This window comes from Prionailurus viverrinus, chromosome B4 (genome assembly GCF_022837055.1).
Source record: "Prionailurus viverrinus isolate Anna chromosome B4, UM_Priviv_1.0, whole genome shotgun sequence".
In the NCBI taxonomy this organism is placed as follows: Eukaryota; Metazoa; Chordata; class Mammalia; order Carnivora; family Felidae; genus Prionailurus; species Prionailurus viverrinus.
Genome location: NC_062567.1, coordinates 86,774,754 through 86,789,886, shown reverse-complemented (window position 1 = coordinate 86,789,886; position 15,133 = coordinate 86,774,754). Strand labels below are relative to the sequence as shown.

The 15,133-nt window shown below is 40.9% G+C and overlaps 1 protein-coding gene and 1 long non-coding RNA gene across 6 annotated transcripts in view; one reads left to right on the top strand and one right to left on the bottom strand.

The window, feature by feature from the left end:
- CB4H12orf56 (chromosome B4 C12orf56 homolog) overlaps window positions 1-14,040 on the top strand; it is a 113,114-nt gene extending 99,074 nt beyond the window's left edge. The window contains exon 13 of the mRNA XM_047865070.1: window positions 13,788-14,040. Coding sequence (XP_047721026.1) covers window positions 13,788-13,809 — 22 coding nt within the window. The 3' untranslated portion in view covers window positions 13,810-14,040. The remainder of the gene's footprint in view (window positions 1-13,787) is intronic.
- LOC125169598 (uncharacterized) overlaps window positions 1-15,133 on the bottom strand; it is a 120,917-nt gene that overhangs the window by 103,348 nt on the left and 2,436 nt on the right. The window contains exon 2 of one of the 5 annotated variants that reach the window (XR_007153732.1): window positions 5,878-5,944. The exons of the other annotated variants lie outside the window; for them this stretch is intronic. This is a non-coding gene — a long non-coding RNA (uncharacterized LOC125169598). The remainder of the gene's footprint in view (window positions 1-5,877; window positions 5,945-15,133) is intronic. 5 annotated transcript variants of the gene reach the window in all.

Sequence of the window (15,133 nt, the reverse complement as noted above, 5' to 3'; positions counted from 1 at the left end):
GCCCCTCCCCCACTTGCACGAGTGCTCTCTCTCTCTCTCTCTTAAAAATAAACATTAACAAAATTAAAACACAAAGTGAGAGTCTTAATGCTTCAATATCCAACCTGCAGAATTAACTAGAAAGAAAATGTTGACAAAGATACAGTTCTGATCTAATTCTGGAGCTCCAATAGTGTTAATATATGAGAACATTTTTGTTTTATTTAGAAAAATGATAAAATTTGCTGGAGTTGTAGTACAGTAATAGCAAAATTAATTACTAAAATTATTTCAGCAACTAGTAGCTATTGAGTATCAAGCGTGTGCTAATCACTGTAAAGTTTAATAAGACCCAGTGCCTATCTTTGAGAAGCTAACTTTATAGAAAGGGGAATAAATCAACCACAAAAATAATTATAACATAAGATGGTTGATAATAAATGACCACGAGGTAAAGTTTTGTGAGCCATAAGGAGAAAAGGCTTATGTGTTATTGAAATAATCAGTAAAATTTTCATGAAGGACATGGCATTTGAGATGAGAAAACAGTCACATTTTCCTGGTCTGGGAAGTAAGAGAAGAACATTCTAGGCAGTGGTATGGCAACAGAAGTACCAAACTGGAAAAGCAGGAGAGGTTTTTGGGAAAAGGAACAGCTGTTTTGCCAGAGTGTAAACTACTGTATATTTTTTTGGGAAGAAAGACTGTAGGAAATACAGTTGGAAAAGTAGGTAGGGAGTACCTGGGTGGCTTAGTCAGTTAAGTGTCCGACTCTTGATTTCAGCTCGTATCACGATCTTGCGGTTCATGGGTTTGAGCCTCACGATGGGCTCTGTGCTCACAGTGCGGAACCTGCTTGGGATTCTCTCTCCCCCTCTCTTTCTGCCCCTCTCCAGTTTGCACGTTTGAGTGCTGTCTATCTCTCTCTCTCAAAATAAATAAGTATTTTTTAAAAAGTAGGTAGGAGTCACACTGTGACGAGCTTTTCATTCACTCACTCATTTAACAAACATTCACTGAGCACTTGTGCTAAACTCAAAGGTAAAAAAATCGACAGAGGAGACCTGAATGCTATAACCACATCAATTGTGTATTCATTGACTTTCACAACTCGAGGTCTAAACATTCCTTTGATAAAATGAAGTCACATTACTTGTACGCTCCCCAAATTTCATACAGAATTAGATCAGTTTATCAACAGTGGTGGTCTGAATCTATGCAAAGAGAAATGCCTTTCTCTCTGTCTCACAGGGTTCAAAAGTAATTTTGAGGAAGAAAGAAACACATTTGCAACCAATTATACTTTCAAGTTACAGGCTAGTTTCAAAGAACTAGGGCAAATTCCTCAGCAGGTTTGGAAGGATTTAACCTGTTCCTCTCTGGGAATAGTGACTGATACAGCCCTTTCCACAACAGGCTGGTCCTGCAAAGTTGGTCCCAGGGAGGGTGATAGCATTATGATGATCATGTCTCAGTGGCTGACCCACCAAACTGGTCACATTTGGGCTTTATCAACAGCTACTGCTAAAGAATTCCAAAGACAGGGGCACCTGGGTGGCTCAGTTGGTTAAGTATCTGACTCTTGATTTCTACTCAGGTCATGATCTTACATTTCATGATTTTGAGCACTGCATCGGGCTCTGTGCTGACAGTGCTTGGGGTTCTCTCTCTTCCTCTCTCTGTGCCCTTGCCCTGCTCACACTCTCTTTCAAAATAAATAAATAAAAACAAAAACATAAAAAAAAAAAAACTGCTTTAAAAAGAAAGAATTCCAGGGGCGCCTGGGTGGCGCAGTCGGTTAAGTGTCTGACTTCAGCCAGGTCACGATCTCGTGGTCCGTGAGTTCGAGCCCCGCGTCGGGCTCTGGGCTGATGGCTCGGAGCCTGGAGCCTGTTTCCGATTCTGTGTCTCCCTCTCTCTCTGCCCCTCCCCCGTTCATGCTCTGTCTCTCTCTGTCCCAAGGACAAATAAACGTTGAAAAAAAATTAAAAAAAAAAAAAAGAAAGAATTCCAAAGACAAATTATTGCAGCTGATTTCAGTCTTGAACATGATTAGAATATCTATCCATATGGCGAAGGTGGCACAGTTTGAAGAGCTACTGAAAATGCAGGAACTCAGATTTTATTATTTTTTTATTTTTAATTTTTTTAATGTTTATTTTTGAGAGACAGACACAGAGCACGAGTGGGGGAGGGGAGAGAGAGAGGGAGACACAGAAACCAAAGCAGGCTCCAGGCTCTGAGCTGTCCGCACAAAGCCTGACGCGGAGCTTGAACCCACGAATTGTGAGATCATGACCTGAGCCGAAGTCGGACGCTTAACCAACTAAGTCACCCAGGTGCCCAGGAACTCGGATTTTAAAGTAGCAAACATGGGCATGCTCGTTATTAAAATAAGGAGGTGTGTCCACGTTTAAACACTTTTAAAAGAAAATGTGAAATAACAAAATGTTAAAAAACAGAAAATGTAGAGCAATTACATAGATGACAATTAAAATGAAATGTGAAAATGTATTAGGGAAAAGGCTCTAGTAAAAGATTACCATTAATTCAAGGGACTATAATAAGGAGACTTCCCAGGCTGAGTGTGAATTGGGTATAAGGCGGGGCTAGGGGCTTAAAAAGCTTTCCCGGTTTGAAGCCAGAATCGGTGGAATGCCCTGTCCTCAGGGCTTTAACTCAGTCCTAATATCAAACACCACAGAAACGGCTGCCACAGTTGTGTTTGCACCCAGGAAAAAGTGCTGCGTGCAAGTCCTTACACAGAGCTTCCAGGCCTCGAATAGCCTCACTTTTCTACCTACACTTTTCTACTTACCACTCACGTGTTAGTCTTTCAGTAATACAGTATCTCCGAGAACCTAATCACTGTCCCTTCACCCCCTCAACCTGAAATCCACACTGGGCCAGCCCAATCAAGAAAATGGCCTACTTTTGATCCCCCAGACAAACGTAGGAGCCATTTTTAAGATCAGATTTCTGCCGGGTGACATTCCCTATAGACTGGAAAGGAAGGCATAGTAGAAACACCATTTTTTTTTTTTTTTTTTTTTTTTTTTTTTTTTTTTTTAAATTTTTTTTTCAACGTTTATTTATTTTTGGGACAGAGAGAGACAGAGCATGAACGGGGGAGGGGCAGAGAGAGAGAGGGAGACACAGAATCGGAAACAGGCTCCAGGCTCTGAGCCATCAGCCCAGAGCCCGACGCGGGGCTCGAACTCACGGACCGCGAGATCGTGACCTGGCTGAAGTCGGACGCCCAACCGACTGCGCCACCCAGGCGCCCCAGAAACACCATTTATTTAATTCAGTCAATCAGTGTACATGTTTGAGTGCCTAATATATTCCTAGCATTGTGCTTGATGCCATTAGGAAGAGAAGTGTCAGAGGCTAATAGTCAGGAATACGGGATGAGCACAACTAAATAAAGAAGGTACAAGACAGTACATGATTAGCTGTGATCTCTCCCCTTTGTATGTACTATGCTAAGAAGGTGCCCTTGTCAAACTGCCTTGCTACCATGGTGACAGTTACTAAGAAATGCACAGACCCACATATGAACTGGTTAGAGAGTTCTGGTTGTTGCTGTTGTTTTTAAATATGTCATTTCTCCAGTCAAATGAACGGTTCTTAATGTTGGTCTCCAATTTTCTCTATGGATTCTCTACATTTGAGTCCTGGAAGAAAAGTGAACCAAGAGTATGTGGACCCACTGTGCTGACCCTGCAGAGTCTGGGAGTTTTCCTGTTGCTTTAGATCAGACTTTAACCCTTCATGTGTTGTTCGGAGTGACCTCAAGCGCCCCAGGCTTCTAAATTCATCCAATCTGTTAATATACAGGTATATTCCCCAAAGTTAAGAAACAATTCTGGATCATGTCTTATTCTAACTTCTTGCTTTGGTCTGTCTTGTGGTTTCTATCTTCCCTGTGCCCCGCTTCATCCTAACTGTGACCACTGTCCCCTCTTCATTTATTCCCCAAGTACCATTATATATAAGTGGTCATTTATTATTATTATTTTTTGGGGGGGGGCAAGTGAACAAGGGGCAGAGACAGAGAATCCCACAAGGGACAGAGATAGAGAGAGGAGAGAGAAGCGGGGTTCACCCAAAGCGGCGGTCGTGCTCCCTGGAAGTGGGGCTCAAACTCACAAACTGTGAGATCATGACCTGAGCTGAAGTCAGATGCTTAGCCAACCGAGCCACCCAGGCACCCCTATAAGTGGTTGCTTATAATGGACAGTTAATGGAAGTCCGGGAACAAGAAAGGAGGTAGTATAATACAGCACAAGGAAAGAAATATAAGTACCTAAAAGTTCTTTGGCCATTTTCAACATGGGGAATTTCTCACTGTATTTTCTTCTCAGGGTGCTGCCATTTTGCTCAGACTTCCTTCTCATCTCTTTTTTAAGTTCTTCAAGTCCAATCTTGGAGGTTCTATTATTCAAGGCAACTTACGTTGTCAACCCCCCCCCCCATACAGACTACCCCAAAATGCCAACTTTTTTTTTTCCTTCTCAAACAAAGGCTCCTTTCCCCCCCATCCAGGCAAATGTTGCCATTCCCCTAGTATGCAAAATAGCAGCTAAGAATAGCTCTTTTAAAAGTTATTTTCTTTCCCTGTTCACATGCATTTTGGCTTAACTCTCTCATTTGATCTGTATTTAAGGTACTATTTTTCTTGAGGCTGTCTGAAATAAAAATGTAAAGTCAAGGTTTCAGAATCATTTTGAATTGCACATAAGCCATTTATTGGTTTATTTATTGGGGGAGAATTCTAGTTCTTTTTTAACTCATTTTCTAATAAATAATTTCTCAAAGATTCAGAAAAGCTACTGAATGATTTGTGAGTTTCTGACTGTACTGTAAAAGATAGCGGGAAGAATAAAAACAGGTTCCCTGTAGAAAACTCCCTACTGTATCTGGCATTATCCACAGACCAAGAACCCTTTTACGAGTACCCAGCACAATTTTCATAAAAGAAACCTTTCTTTATTCAGTCACAAAAGTAGATGCTTAGGCAGTGTCCACAACTTTGCCTTAAGGATAAGAATCTTATCTCAGACTACAGAAAAGCTTCCAAGGGTGCAGAGGGATGATTATCTCTAAGGTAGCCCTAAGCTATATTTGAATGTCATCTCCAAAGGAAGGTAACATATAACAATAAGTATGGCTTCTTGTGAAGATGGGTATTTCCCCTTGGATGGATCTCAATTTATATAAATTGATTTATATAGATGGAGATTTACAGAAATCTCCATCTATACCTCTATGAGGCTGTTAGAAACTGTGCTGAGCACCAGACAAGGTACCATGAAGATATGAGCAAACACTGAAATAAAATCAAGATCCTATAGGAATCCTACTTAGAATTCAGAGGCTAAGAAGTAAAAATTATGGAATGAAAAACAAAGTAGAATTGCTTCACAGAGTTCTGGAATTTTAGAACTAGAAATATTTTAAAAATCATTCACTGATTTGCAGAGAAGGAAATAAGAGCTCAGAAGGGTTAGTAGTTTGCCTGAAGTCACACAGTGAATTAGCAGCAGAGTCCACAGATAATCAAGAGGTTTATCTACCTTACCACATGTAACAACCATTAAGCATCAATTCTTTGCAAGGAAATATATTGCTTAAGAAAACACATGTAAAATGTCGAGCACAATGTCTGGAACCACAGCTGTCATCACAATCAACATCATCGTCATCGTGGCTAAAAGTACAGATTTTGATATTAGACCCTGATGTGAGTCTCAGCTCTGTCACTAGGTGTGACTATAGATAACATATTTACCTATCTAAGCCCCAGTTTCTTCATCTATAAAATAGGAATAAAAATAGTAGACGCTATTAGCATCTACCTAATAGAATAGTTGCGGGGATTATATATATACTCACCAGCATATGTACATGTACACATACGTTGAAACTGTTCAAACATTAGCTGTTCCACAGTATTACTAACCTATGTAAGAAGACAGAGTCAAATTAGAATACACACATATAGAGCATTGGTGGAGTTTCTCTTTGCTCTGACCAGGAAGTTAATATTTACTGAGCATGCACTGTGTACAGATACCAGCACACAAGAGTACGGAACAACAAAAACAGGAGAAGAGATGCTATTTCTGATGTTATATTATGGTAACTATTATTCTCAACAAATATACACCAATTACCTACATGTTAATAAGACTGAGTTTGTACTTTCAAGGAGCCTGCAATCTAGTGGAGGAAGGAACCAGGCTGTTATCATACGGAGTGGTACGTACATGGCTGAGCCAGAGCTTAGAGCTATGGGAGCTCACGGAAGGACATCCTATCTAGGAAGGGAGGAGGTCGGGAAGGGAGCATCAGAGGAGGTTTCTCAGATAAAAGGATAAGGAGTTGGCCAAAGTGAGAAGGGTTGGAAAGAGCCTGAAGCCACAGACCAGCTGTGGTGGGTGCCCTCGGCTGGCTCTCGGCATCCACTCCAAACCCCTAGTGTGCCTTCTGATCCTGCAGGGGCTAAAGAAGGAAAAACCACGTTTCCCCTCATCTCCCTGCAGTTAGGGTTCTGCTTTTGCCAGTCAGAAGCACTTGGAAGGTGGATCTGGGGCTGGAGTCATTCGCTTTGTTGCTGCTGCAACAGAACACCTGTTTGTTTCATCTGTGCACCCACTGGGCTTTCCTCAGCATTAGTTCAGTGTTCAGGTGCCAATTCTGTGGGTGTTGAGAGGTCGTCCCAGGGGAAGCAGTGCTTCCTGATCCTCAGATCACAGCTACAGTGACAGGTCTTTGAACTCTACAGTACCCACGGAGTCCACTGACGGCCACCTCTCTGATGGTTGCAGAGGTATCGGCTCTCCCAGTAGGACAGAATAGCAGTCTTGTGCTAGGAATCACTCCTGGAGACCCCCGGTGACCCAACCACCCTGGCCAATGATTTGCTAAACTCCTGACTCCCTATATTAAATCCCTTTTTGCTCAAAATGGTGTGAGTGGTTCCTACTTCTTGCACCTAATACACCAAGAAAATACAAAAACTGTGAAATGGGCCATGAATAATACGGTTTGTGGGGTTAGTAAACTTCTGTAAAGGGCCCAGACAGTAAATATTTTAAGCGTTGTGGGCACTTATGATCTTCACCTCGCCTTCCTCCCCCTTCCCTTCTCCAGGGCTAAGTATATTCACACTGCAGCGATCTCCAGAACATTTTCATTTTGGCAAAACTGAAACCCTACACTTCTTAAATAGTAATTCCTCATTCCCTCTCCCTCTCCCCTCTTGTCTCTGGCAACCACCATTCTACTCTCTATCTCTATAAATTTAACTACTCGATACCTCATATAAATGGAATCATACAGTATTTAATTTTTTGTGACTAGCTCATTTCGCCTAACATAATGTCCTCAAAATCCATGCTGTAGCATATGACAGGATTTCCTTATTTCCATTGTAAGGCTGAATAATATTCCGTTCTATGTCTGTGCCACATTTTGTTTATCCATTCCTCTGTTTATGACATTTGGGTTGCTCCCACTTCTTGGCTATTGTGAATAATGCTGTTATAAACATAGGTATGTAAATATCTCTTCAAGATCTTGCTTTCAATTCTTTTGGATATACACCCAGAAGTGGGATTGCTGGATCATATGGTAATTCTAATTTTTAACTTAAAAAAATATTTTTTAACGTTTATTTATTTTTTGAGGGGGAGAGAGAGTGAGAGAGAGAGAGAGAGAGAGAGAGAGAGAGAGAGAGAGAGACAGAGCAGGGGAGTGGTAGAGAGAGAGGGAGATATAGAATCTGAAGCAGGCTCCAGGCTCTGAGCTGTCAGCACAGAGCCCGATTGATGCAGGGCTTGAACTCATGAACCATGAGACCATGACCTGAGCTGAAGTTGGACGCTTAACCGACTGAGCCACCTAGGTGCCCCTCTAATTTTTAACTTTTTTGAGGAACCCCCACACTGTTTTCCATAGCAGCTGTACTACTTTACATTCCTACCAATAGTGCAAAAGGGTTCCAATTTCTCCCCATCCTTGTTGACACTTACTATTTTCTGGTGTTTTGATTATAGCTATCCTAATGAGTATGAGGTGACATTTCATAGTGGTTCTGATTTGCACTTCCCTAATGATTAATGATGTGATGTCAAGCATTGTTTCATATACTTGTTGATAATTTGTATATCTTCTTTGCCCATTTTAAAGTTGGGATATATGGGGGTGCCTGGCTGGCTCAGTCAGTAGAGCATGCAACTCTTGATCTCAGAGTCATGAGTTCAAGCCCCACATTGGGCATGGGTCCTACCTAAAATTAAAAATAAATAAAAATAAAAGGAAAAAATAAAATTGGGATATATGTTTTTTGTTGCTGTGCTATAGGAGTTCTTTATATAATCTAGGTATTAAGCTCCTATCAGATATATGATTTCTTTAAGCTGCTTTTTCACTTTATCACTCATGCCAGTTCAGTTTTAGTCTGTGCCCGTGAATGGCAGTGTAGTCTGGAGCAAACTGGCAAGCAGTCTGGCCAGATCTGGAGCTATCTCCCAACCTAAAGACACTAGGAGGAATGAGCCAGAACGTCTCTAACTTAAGACACTCTCACTATGCTATCAAAAAGCATCCCCATGCCTTCACTTTGAACCAGAACCAGACAACCTGAGGGTTTCTGGGGCTGCAGAATTAGAAACAGTCTCAAGACCGGGTGAGTAAGAAGCAGTCATGGAGGTAGACTTACCAGATTCGGGTTTCACGTTGTCAAGTACCTGTCACTAGAAAGCTGGGATCAAACTCAAATACAATTTCGTTATCTAGTTTGCAATTTAACACTGCTCTTTTTACTTCAAATGGTAGTTCAGTTCAGCTTCTCTGATTCTCCATGTTCATTCTGAGAGAATAAAATATCCTAACTCTGGAGATACTAATGATTTCCAGTCAAATATATGGAGAGTTACTTCTTGACAATCTAAAATGCATCCCAGTTCACACAGTACATGCTCCAAAAAGCCCTGCTGATTCTGTATTAGTGGATATGACACCATGGCATGGTGCATTTGCCAAAATATCCTCTTTGGAGAGATAAGTTTCTCATGTATAAAAGGCCTAGTTCCCCTTCCAACTACTATTGTTTTTTGGAAAAATTTGAGAAGACTTATGTGTGCTATTTCTCTGGTCTCCACAAGAAAACGAAAGTGGGAAGGTTAAGCACAGAGCTGCATAGGGTCAAGAAGAAGAAATGTTGTAAACGCAGGATCCTAATTCTCTTCCTCCCTGATTTTTATGTTAAGTTGTTGCTATTCAGGTTTTTACATACAATGTTCATCACCGCATTACCTCTAATCACAAATGTCAAGAACAGTTGACTTTTTTTTAATTTTGGAGAGAGAGCGTATGAGCAGAGGAGAGGGGCAGAGGGAGAAAGGGAAAGAGAAAGAGAAAGAGACAGAGAGAGAGAGAGAGAGAGAGAGAGAAAGAGAATCTTAAGCAGGCTCCATCCACACTGAACACAGAGACCCATGCGGGGCTCGATCTCATGACCCTGGCTGAGATCATGACCTGAGCTGAAATCAAGAGTCAGATGCTCAACTGACTGAGCCACCCATGCACTCCAGGATCAGTGACATTTATAAATGATTTTAGCTGTAAATTACAGAAAATCCAAACACAAGTAGCTTAAAAAAAAGTTATCTTTCTCCTCATGACACGAAATCCAGAGATAGGTCATTGCTGGCATTGGTTTAAATGCTGAATTTTCTCAAAGTCAAAAGCCTTGAATTTTCTTGACTTTTCCTTCAGGGATGAAAGATGGCTACTACAGCTCTAGACTTCCCCTGGCTCACAAAGCAGAAATACAAATAGACAACAAATTTGTTGAATAGACAACAAATACCAGTTTTGACTGTCTCATTTTATTTGGAAGGCAATACACGTATGCCTCCCTTTCCTGGAATTTCTCCCTCAACCTCAGTAATCTTCGGTAAGGTGAAGAAAACAGAACATTTGGGAATATTTGGTTTTCCTATCCTATAGGCAGGCAAGTAAGAGGAAAACTGGGAATGGGTGTTGGTCTGTTGAGTTCTAGGGTCTGCCACAGTGAAAACCAGGAAATACCAAAACATCTGAGAATACAAGACTAACGGAGTATGATGTGCCAGATGAATCCCAGGAGACTGTTAAAAACTGTGGTAGAGAAACATACTTAAGTACATGCAAAATTATTCCTAGAAATGTTATCAACTAATAAACGAACATACAAAACACTCGATAAGAAATCATCAAATTTGTTGGGGTGAAAAAAGTTTTGACAGATTTAAAAAACTTGAACAGTTATATCCAAAAAACCCGGAACTCACGTTCTGAAAATGCTGACTTAGGTTGGGTTTTCTAGGAAACAGACTGAGGCAGGGAGGTGCATGCAGGTGCTTGATTTTACTCCAGAGTGCTTTCAGGAACAGCACCTCTGAGGGAGGCAGGACGGGGCAGAGGGAGGTGACCCGCAGGGCACTTGCCACAGAGGCTTTAACTGGCGGGTCCCATGGGGAATTCTAAAGCTGAATGTCCCAGATTGTTACAATTGAGGGACTCTGCCTTGTACCTCACAACTGACCAGTCCTTGGATCTGAGTCGCCCCCAGGGACAGACTGTAACCCAGGATGAGGCGGTTTCCTTCACAGAAGGCAATTTTGGAGAGAAGCCACCGTGAGTCATTAGCAGCCGACACCCCTGGCAGCTACAGCTTGGGATCTGGGCAGCATACCACACAGCATCCACTAGAAATGTGAACCCTGATTATCTCCGGGTTTGGGGATTGAGCTCGGCTTTCTCTCTTTTTTAAATAGTTTCCAAATTTTCCACAACAGAGTATTGCCGTAAGAATTAAAAATGACTTAATTCATGCAAAGCACTTTGCACAATTCCTGGAATTTATTAAGTATTCCATAAGTTTAGTTGTACTTATTTCTTATTTAGAAGTATATACATATAGGGGCGCCTGGGTGGCTCAGTCAGTTAAGCATCCGACTTCGGCTCAGGTCATGATCTCACGGTCCGTGAGTTCGAGCCCCGCGTCGGGCTCTGTGCTGACAGCTCAGAGCCTGAAGCCTGTTTCAGATTCTGTGTCTCCCTCTCTCTGACCCTCCCCCGTTCATTCTCTGTCTCTCTCTGTCTCAAAAATAAATAAAGGTTAAAAAAAAATTTTTTTTAAAGAAGTATATACATATAAAACACTATGAAGAGAAAGCATAAATGCGAATATTGTCAAGAAAAAAAGTATGAAGTAGGATTAAAATAATAATAGACTTTGCTGTTCATTTTGGCTTATTTTGTTTTATCCGTGAAATTCCTTCTTCTGGTATCGCTTCTTCCTAGCATTGTCCCATAGAACTTTTTTGTAATAATACAAATTTTGGTATCAGTGTCATCCAACAGCCACTAGCCATGGTTGGCTACTGAGCATTTGAAATGTGGCTAGTGCAAATGAAGAACCAAATTTCAAATTTTATTTAGTTTCAATTCATTTAAATGTAAATAGCCACATATTGCTAGTGGCTACCAAATATTGGACAATGCAGTTCTATACCAATATTAATCAATGGTTATTTAGAGAACAGATCTCAACTATTCTTTCTCTCTTTAAGCTTGGATGAGTTCCCTCAATTCATCACTCTGTATAATCTCCTAATCTTGATTTCAAAATCACATTATATTCAGAAGTGTAGAAAAACAAAATGGGAAGAGTTAATTAAGTGTAAAAAAAAAAAAGTGTTTTTTTCTTTTCTTTTTTTAAGTATACTCTACACCCAGCATGGGGCCTGAACTCATGATCCCAAGATCAAGAGTCAGTCACATGCTCTACCGACTGAGCCAGCCAGGCGCCCCTGGTCAGACTTTTTTTTTAAATACAACAGAGAAGGTAATTTAGTTGAAAGTTAGATGCTAAAGAGCTATATAATGTATCGCTAATTGTCTGAAATTTTTTAGTAAATAATCTGAAAAGAAAATGAGAGGTTGTTCTATATGAAATATCTGGTTCCTCTTGGTAAGCCAAAAAAGACTTCTCAAATCATATCTTTTTTCCTTTAAAAAAAAATGTTTACTTATTTTTGAGAGAGAGAGAGAGAGAGAGAGAGAGAGAGAGAAAGTGCATGCGCATGCACACATGAGCGTGAGCAGGGGAGGGGCAGAGAAAAAGGGAGACAAAGAATCCCAAACAGACTCCATGCCATCAACCCAGACCTCGAGGCAGGGCTTGAACACATGAATCACAAGATCATAACCTGAGCAGAAATCAAGAGTCAGACGCTTAACCGATTGAGCCACGAGATGCCCCTGAAATCATATCTTTCAACCATATTGTCAATATAGTACGGGAGACACCTACAGAAACAATTTGAGAATGCCTGAATAACAATGTGGAAGTCTCTTACGTCTCAGGTGGGAGGCTTATGCGTATGGGGATAACTGCCTAACAGCAGCCATGCTTGAGAAAGGAAAGAGACACAGATTTTGGCTTGCATTTCAGCCTTGCAACTTACTGGCTGTGTACTTTGGACACATTACTTAATTACTCCACAATAAAATGGTGATAACTACACCTTTGAAGGTTTGTTGGAATATTAGTGATATGTAAAGCACCTGGCACACGGTAAGTGCTAAATCAATGAGTTTTATTATTATGTCAATATTATGTCAATAAAATAGAACAGCAAAAGTGAAGTGAGTCCAAATGATTTAAAACTTGAGTGATAATTAACTGGCATAATCATTAAGTTGTAAAATTATTTTTGGTATATGTTACTTTATTTTTTTAATGTATTTTATTTATTTATTTTGAAAGAAAAAGAGAATGCGAGCATGAGAGAGGGAGGGGCAGAGAGAGAGAGAGAGAGAGAGAGAGAGAGAGAGAGAGAATCCCAAACAGGCTCCGTGCTGTTAGCACAGAGCCTGATTCAGGGTTCGATCTCACAAACCTGAGATCATGACCTGAGCTGAAACCAAGAATCAGATGCTTAACTGACTGAGCCACCCAGGTGCCCTGGTGTATGTTACTTTATGTGTCTATTGGCCACACATAAAACACAGTCCACTGTATCAAATCAGTGACAAAAATGGGTGCTTGACTAAATGAATGAATCATCACCTTGCCTGTTCTTAATGGTCTTTTGCCCCCCAAAAGGGTTGTTGTCACTAAAATGGTTTTGTCACTGGTACTGTCAGTAGGGAAATTTTCAAGCTGTAAAGAGCAGTATTAAATCAATAGTCTTGAACACAACTGTTTTTCTAGACTTAATAGGAGAGATCATGGCTGAAATTAAGAAACAACTTCTTGAGCAATACTACAAAGAAGCACTTTTAACGGCTTCCATCCTGAGACATTTTTAAGAAGATAAACAATTCTCCAGCTGAAAATGTCATCCTCACCTGTGGGAGCCAGCCTCCGGGGTAGCCTCTACTGATCCTTCTTTCCTAGCAATCATGCACTTCATTACTCTCCTGCCCAAATTCAATCAAGGCTGGCCCTGAACATGGTCAAGGCTACGTCATAAAAGGCACTGCAGGGGCGCCTGGGTGGCGCAGTCGGTTAAGCGTCCGACTTCAGCCAGGTCACGATCTCGCAGTCCGTGAGTTCGAGCCCCGCATCGGGCTCTGGGCTGATGGCTCAGAGCCTGGAGCCTGTTTCCGATTCTGTGTCTCCCTCTCTCTCTGCCCCTCCCCCGTTCATGCTCTGTCTCTCTCTGTCCCAAAAATAAATAAACGTTGAAAAAAAAAAAATTAAAAAAAAAAAAAAAGGCACTGCAGCTTCTGCTTTGGTCTTTTAGATCATCATTTCCTCCACAATAAGCCAGTTGCCACGCTGTGAGAACACTCAAGCTATCCTGCGGAAAAGCCCCTGTGGCCAACAGATGAAGCCAACTTCTGAGACATGTGAGAGAATCACCTTGGAAGTGGATTCTCCAGCTCCAAATAAATCTTCAGATGACCACAGCCCTAGCCAACAACATCTGACTTCAACCTTCTGAGTCTGAGACTGAAACAGAAATGCCCAGCTGAACCGTTCCTGAGTTCCTGACTCAGAAATTGGGAGAGATAATACAGGACTTTTACTGTTTTAAGCCACAACATTTTGGGTTTGTTTTATTGTTTTTAAGTGTATTTATTTTGAGAGAGAGAGAGAGAGACAGGCTGGGGGAGGGGCAGAGAAAGAGGGAGAAAGAATCCCAAGCAAGCTCCATGTGGAGTCTGGTGCAAGGCTCGAACCCATGAACAATGAGACCACGACCTGAGCCAAAATCATGAGCCACGTGCCCAACCCAGGCACCCCTGGTTTTTTTTTTTTTTTTTTCTCTTAAAGTAATCTCTATGCCCAACAGGGGCTTACACTCACAACCTTGAGATGGAGAGTTGCATGCTCTACTGACTGAGCCAGCCAGGCTCTCCAAATACTTTTTTAAAAAAGTAAACTCTACCCCAATGTGGGGCTTGAACTCACCACCCCAACATCAAAAGTCACATGCTCTACCAACTTAGCCAGCCCAGTGCCCTGAAGGTGTAGTTTGGGGTTATTTGATATGCAGCAAAAGATAGCTAACGTACCATCAATAACAAACATTTATCACTACTGTACAAAGTATCCTGTTTATAGGCTGAACCATACGATCATTCAAGGTAACATCTTGCTTTATAATTTTAATGTTTTAACAGGTTGACATGTCATTGACTATCTTTTCCTATAAAATTGTTATGACACAAGGAGAATTAGCCAATCAAATGTTCAGCAAATATCCATTAAGTTCAAGGTATTATACTAGGTGCTTTGCTGATGAAAAGGTATGATGATGCTATTGATAACAACAGTAAAAATAATGATAGATATTACTAACACCTATTAAGCATGAGCTTATCACACACTGTCCTAGACACTGTACATATATTCTCATTTAACCTTAATGTATACTGCCAAATGTTTTCCAGAAGGTCATACCAAGTTACATTCCCATCTGCAATGTAGAAACAAACTCACTGCATGATTATCAGCACTTAAGAATTAAAAAACAAAAAAAACCCAAAAAAAAACCTGATGGAGAAAATTGAATAGTTCAATCTGCATTTCTATGATTACTACATCTTAAAATGTTGAGCATATTAAATTTTTGTCTGACATATG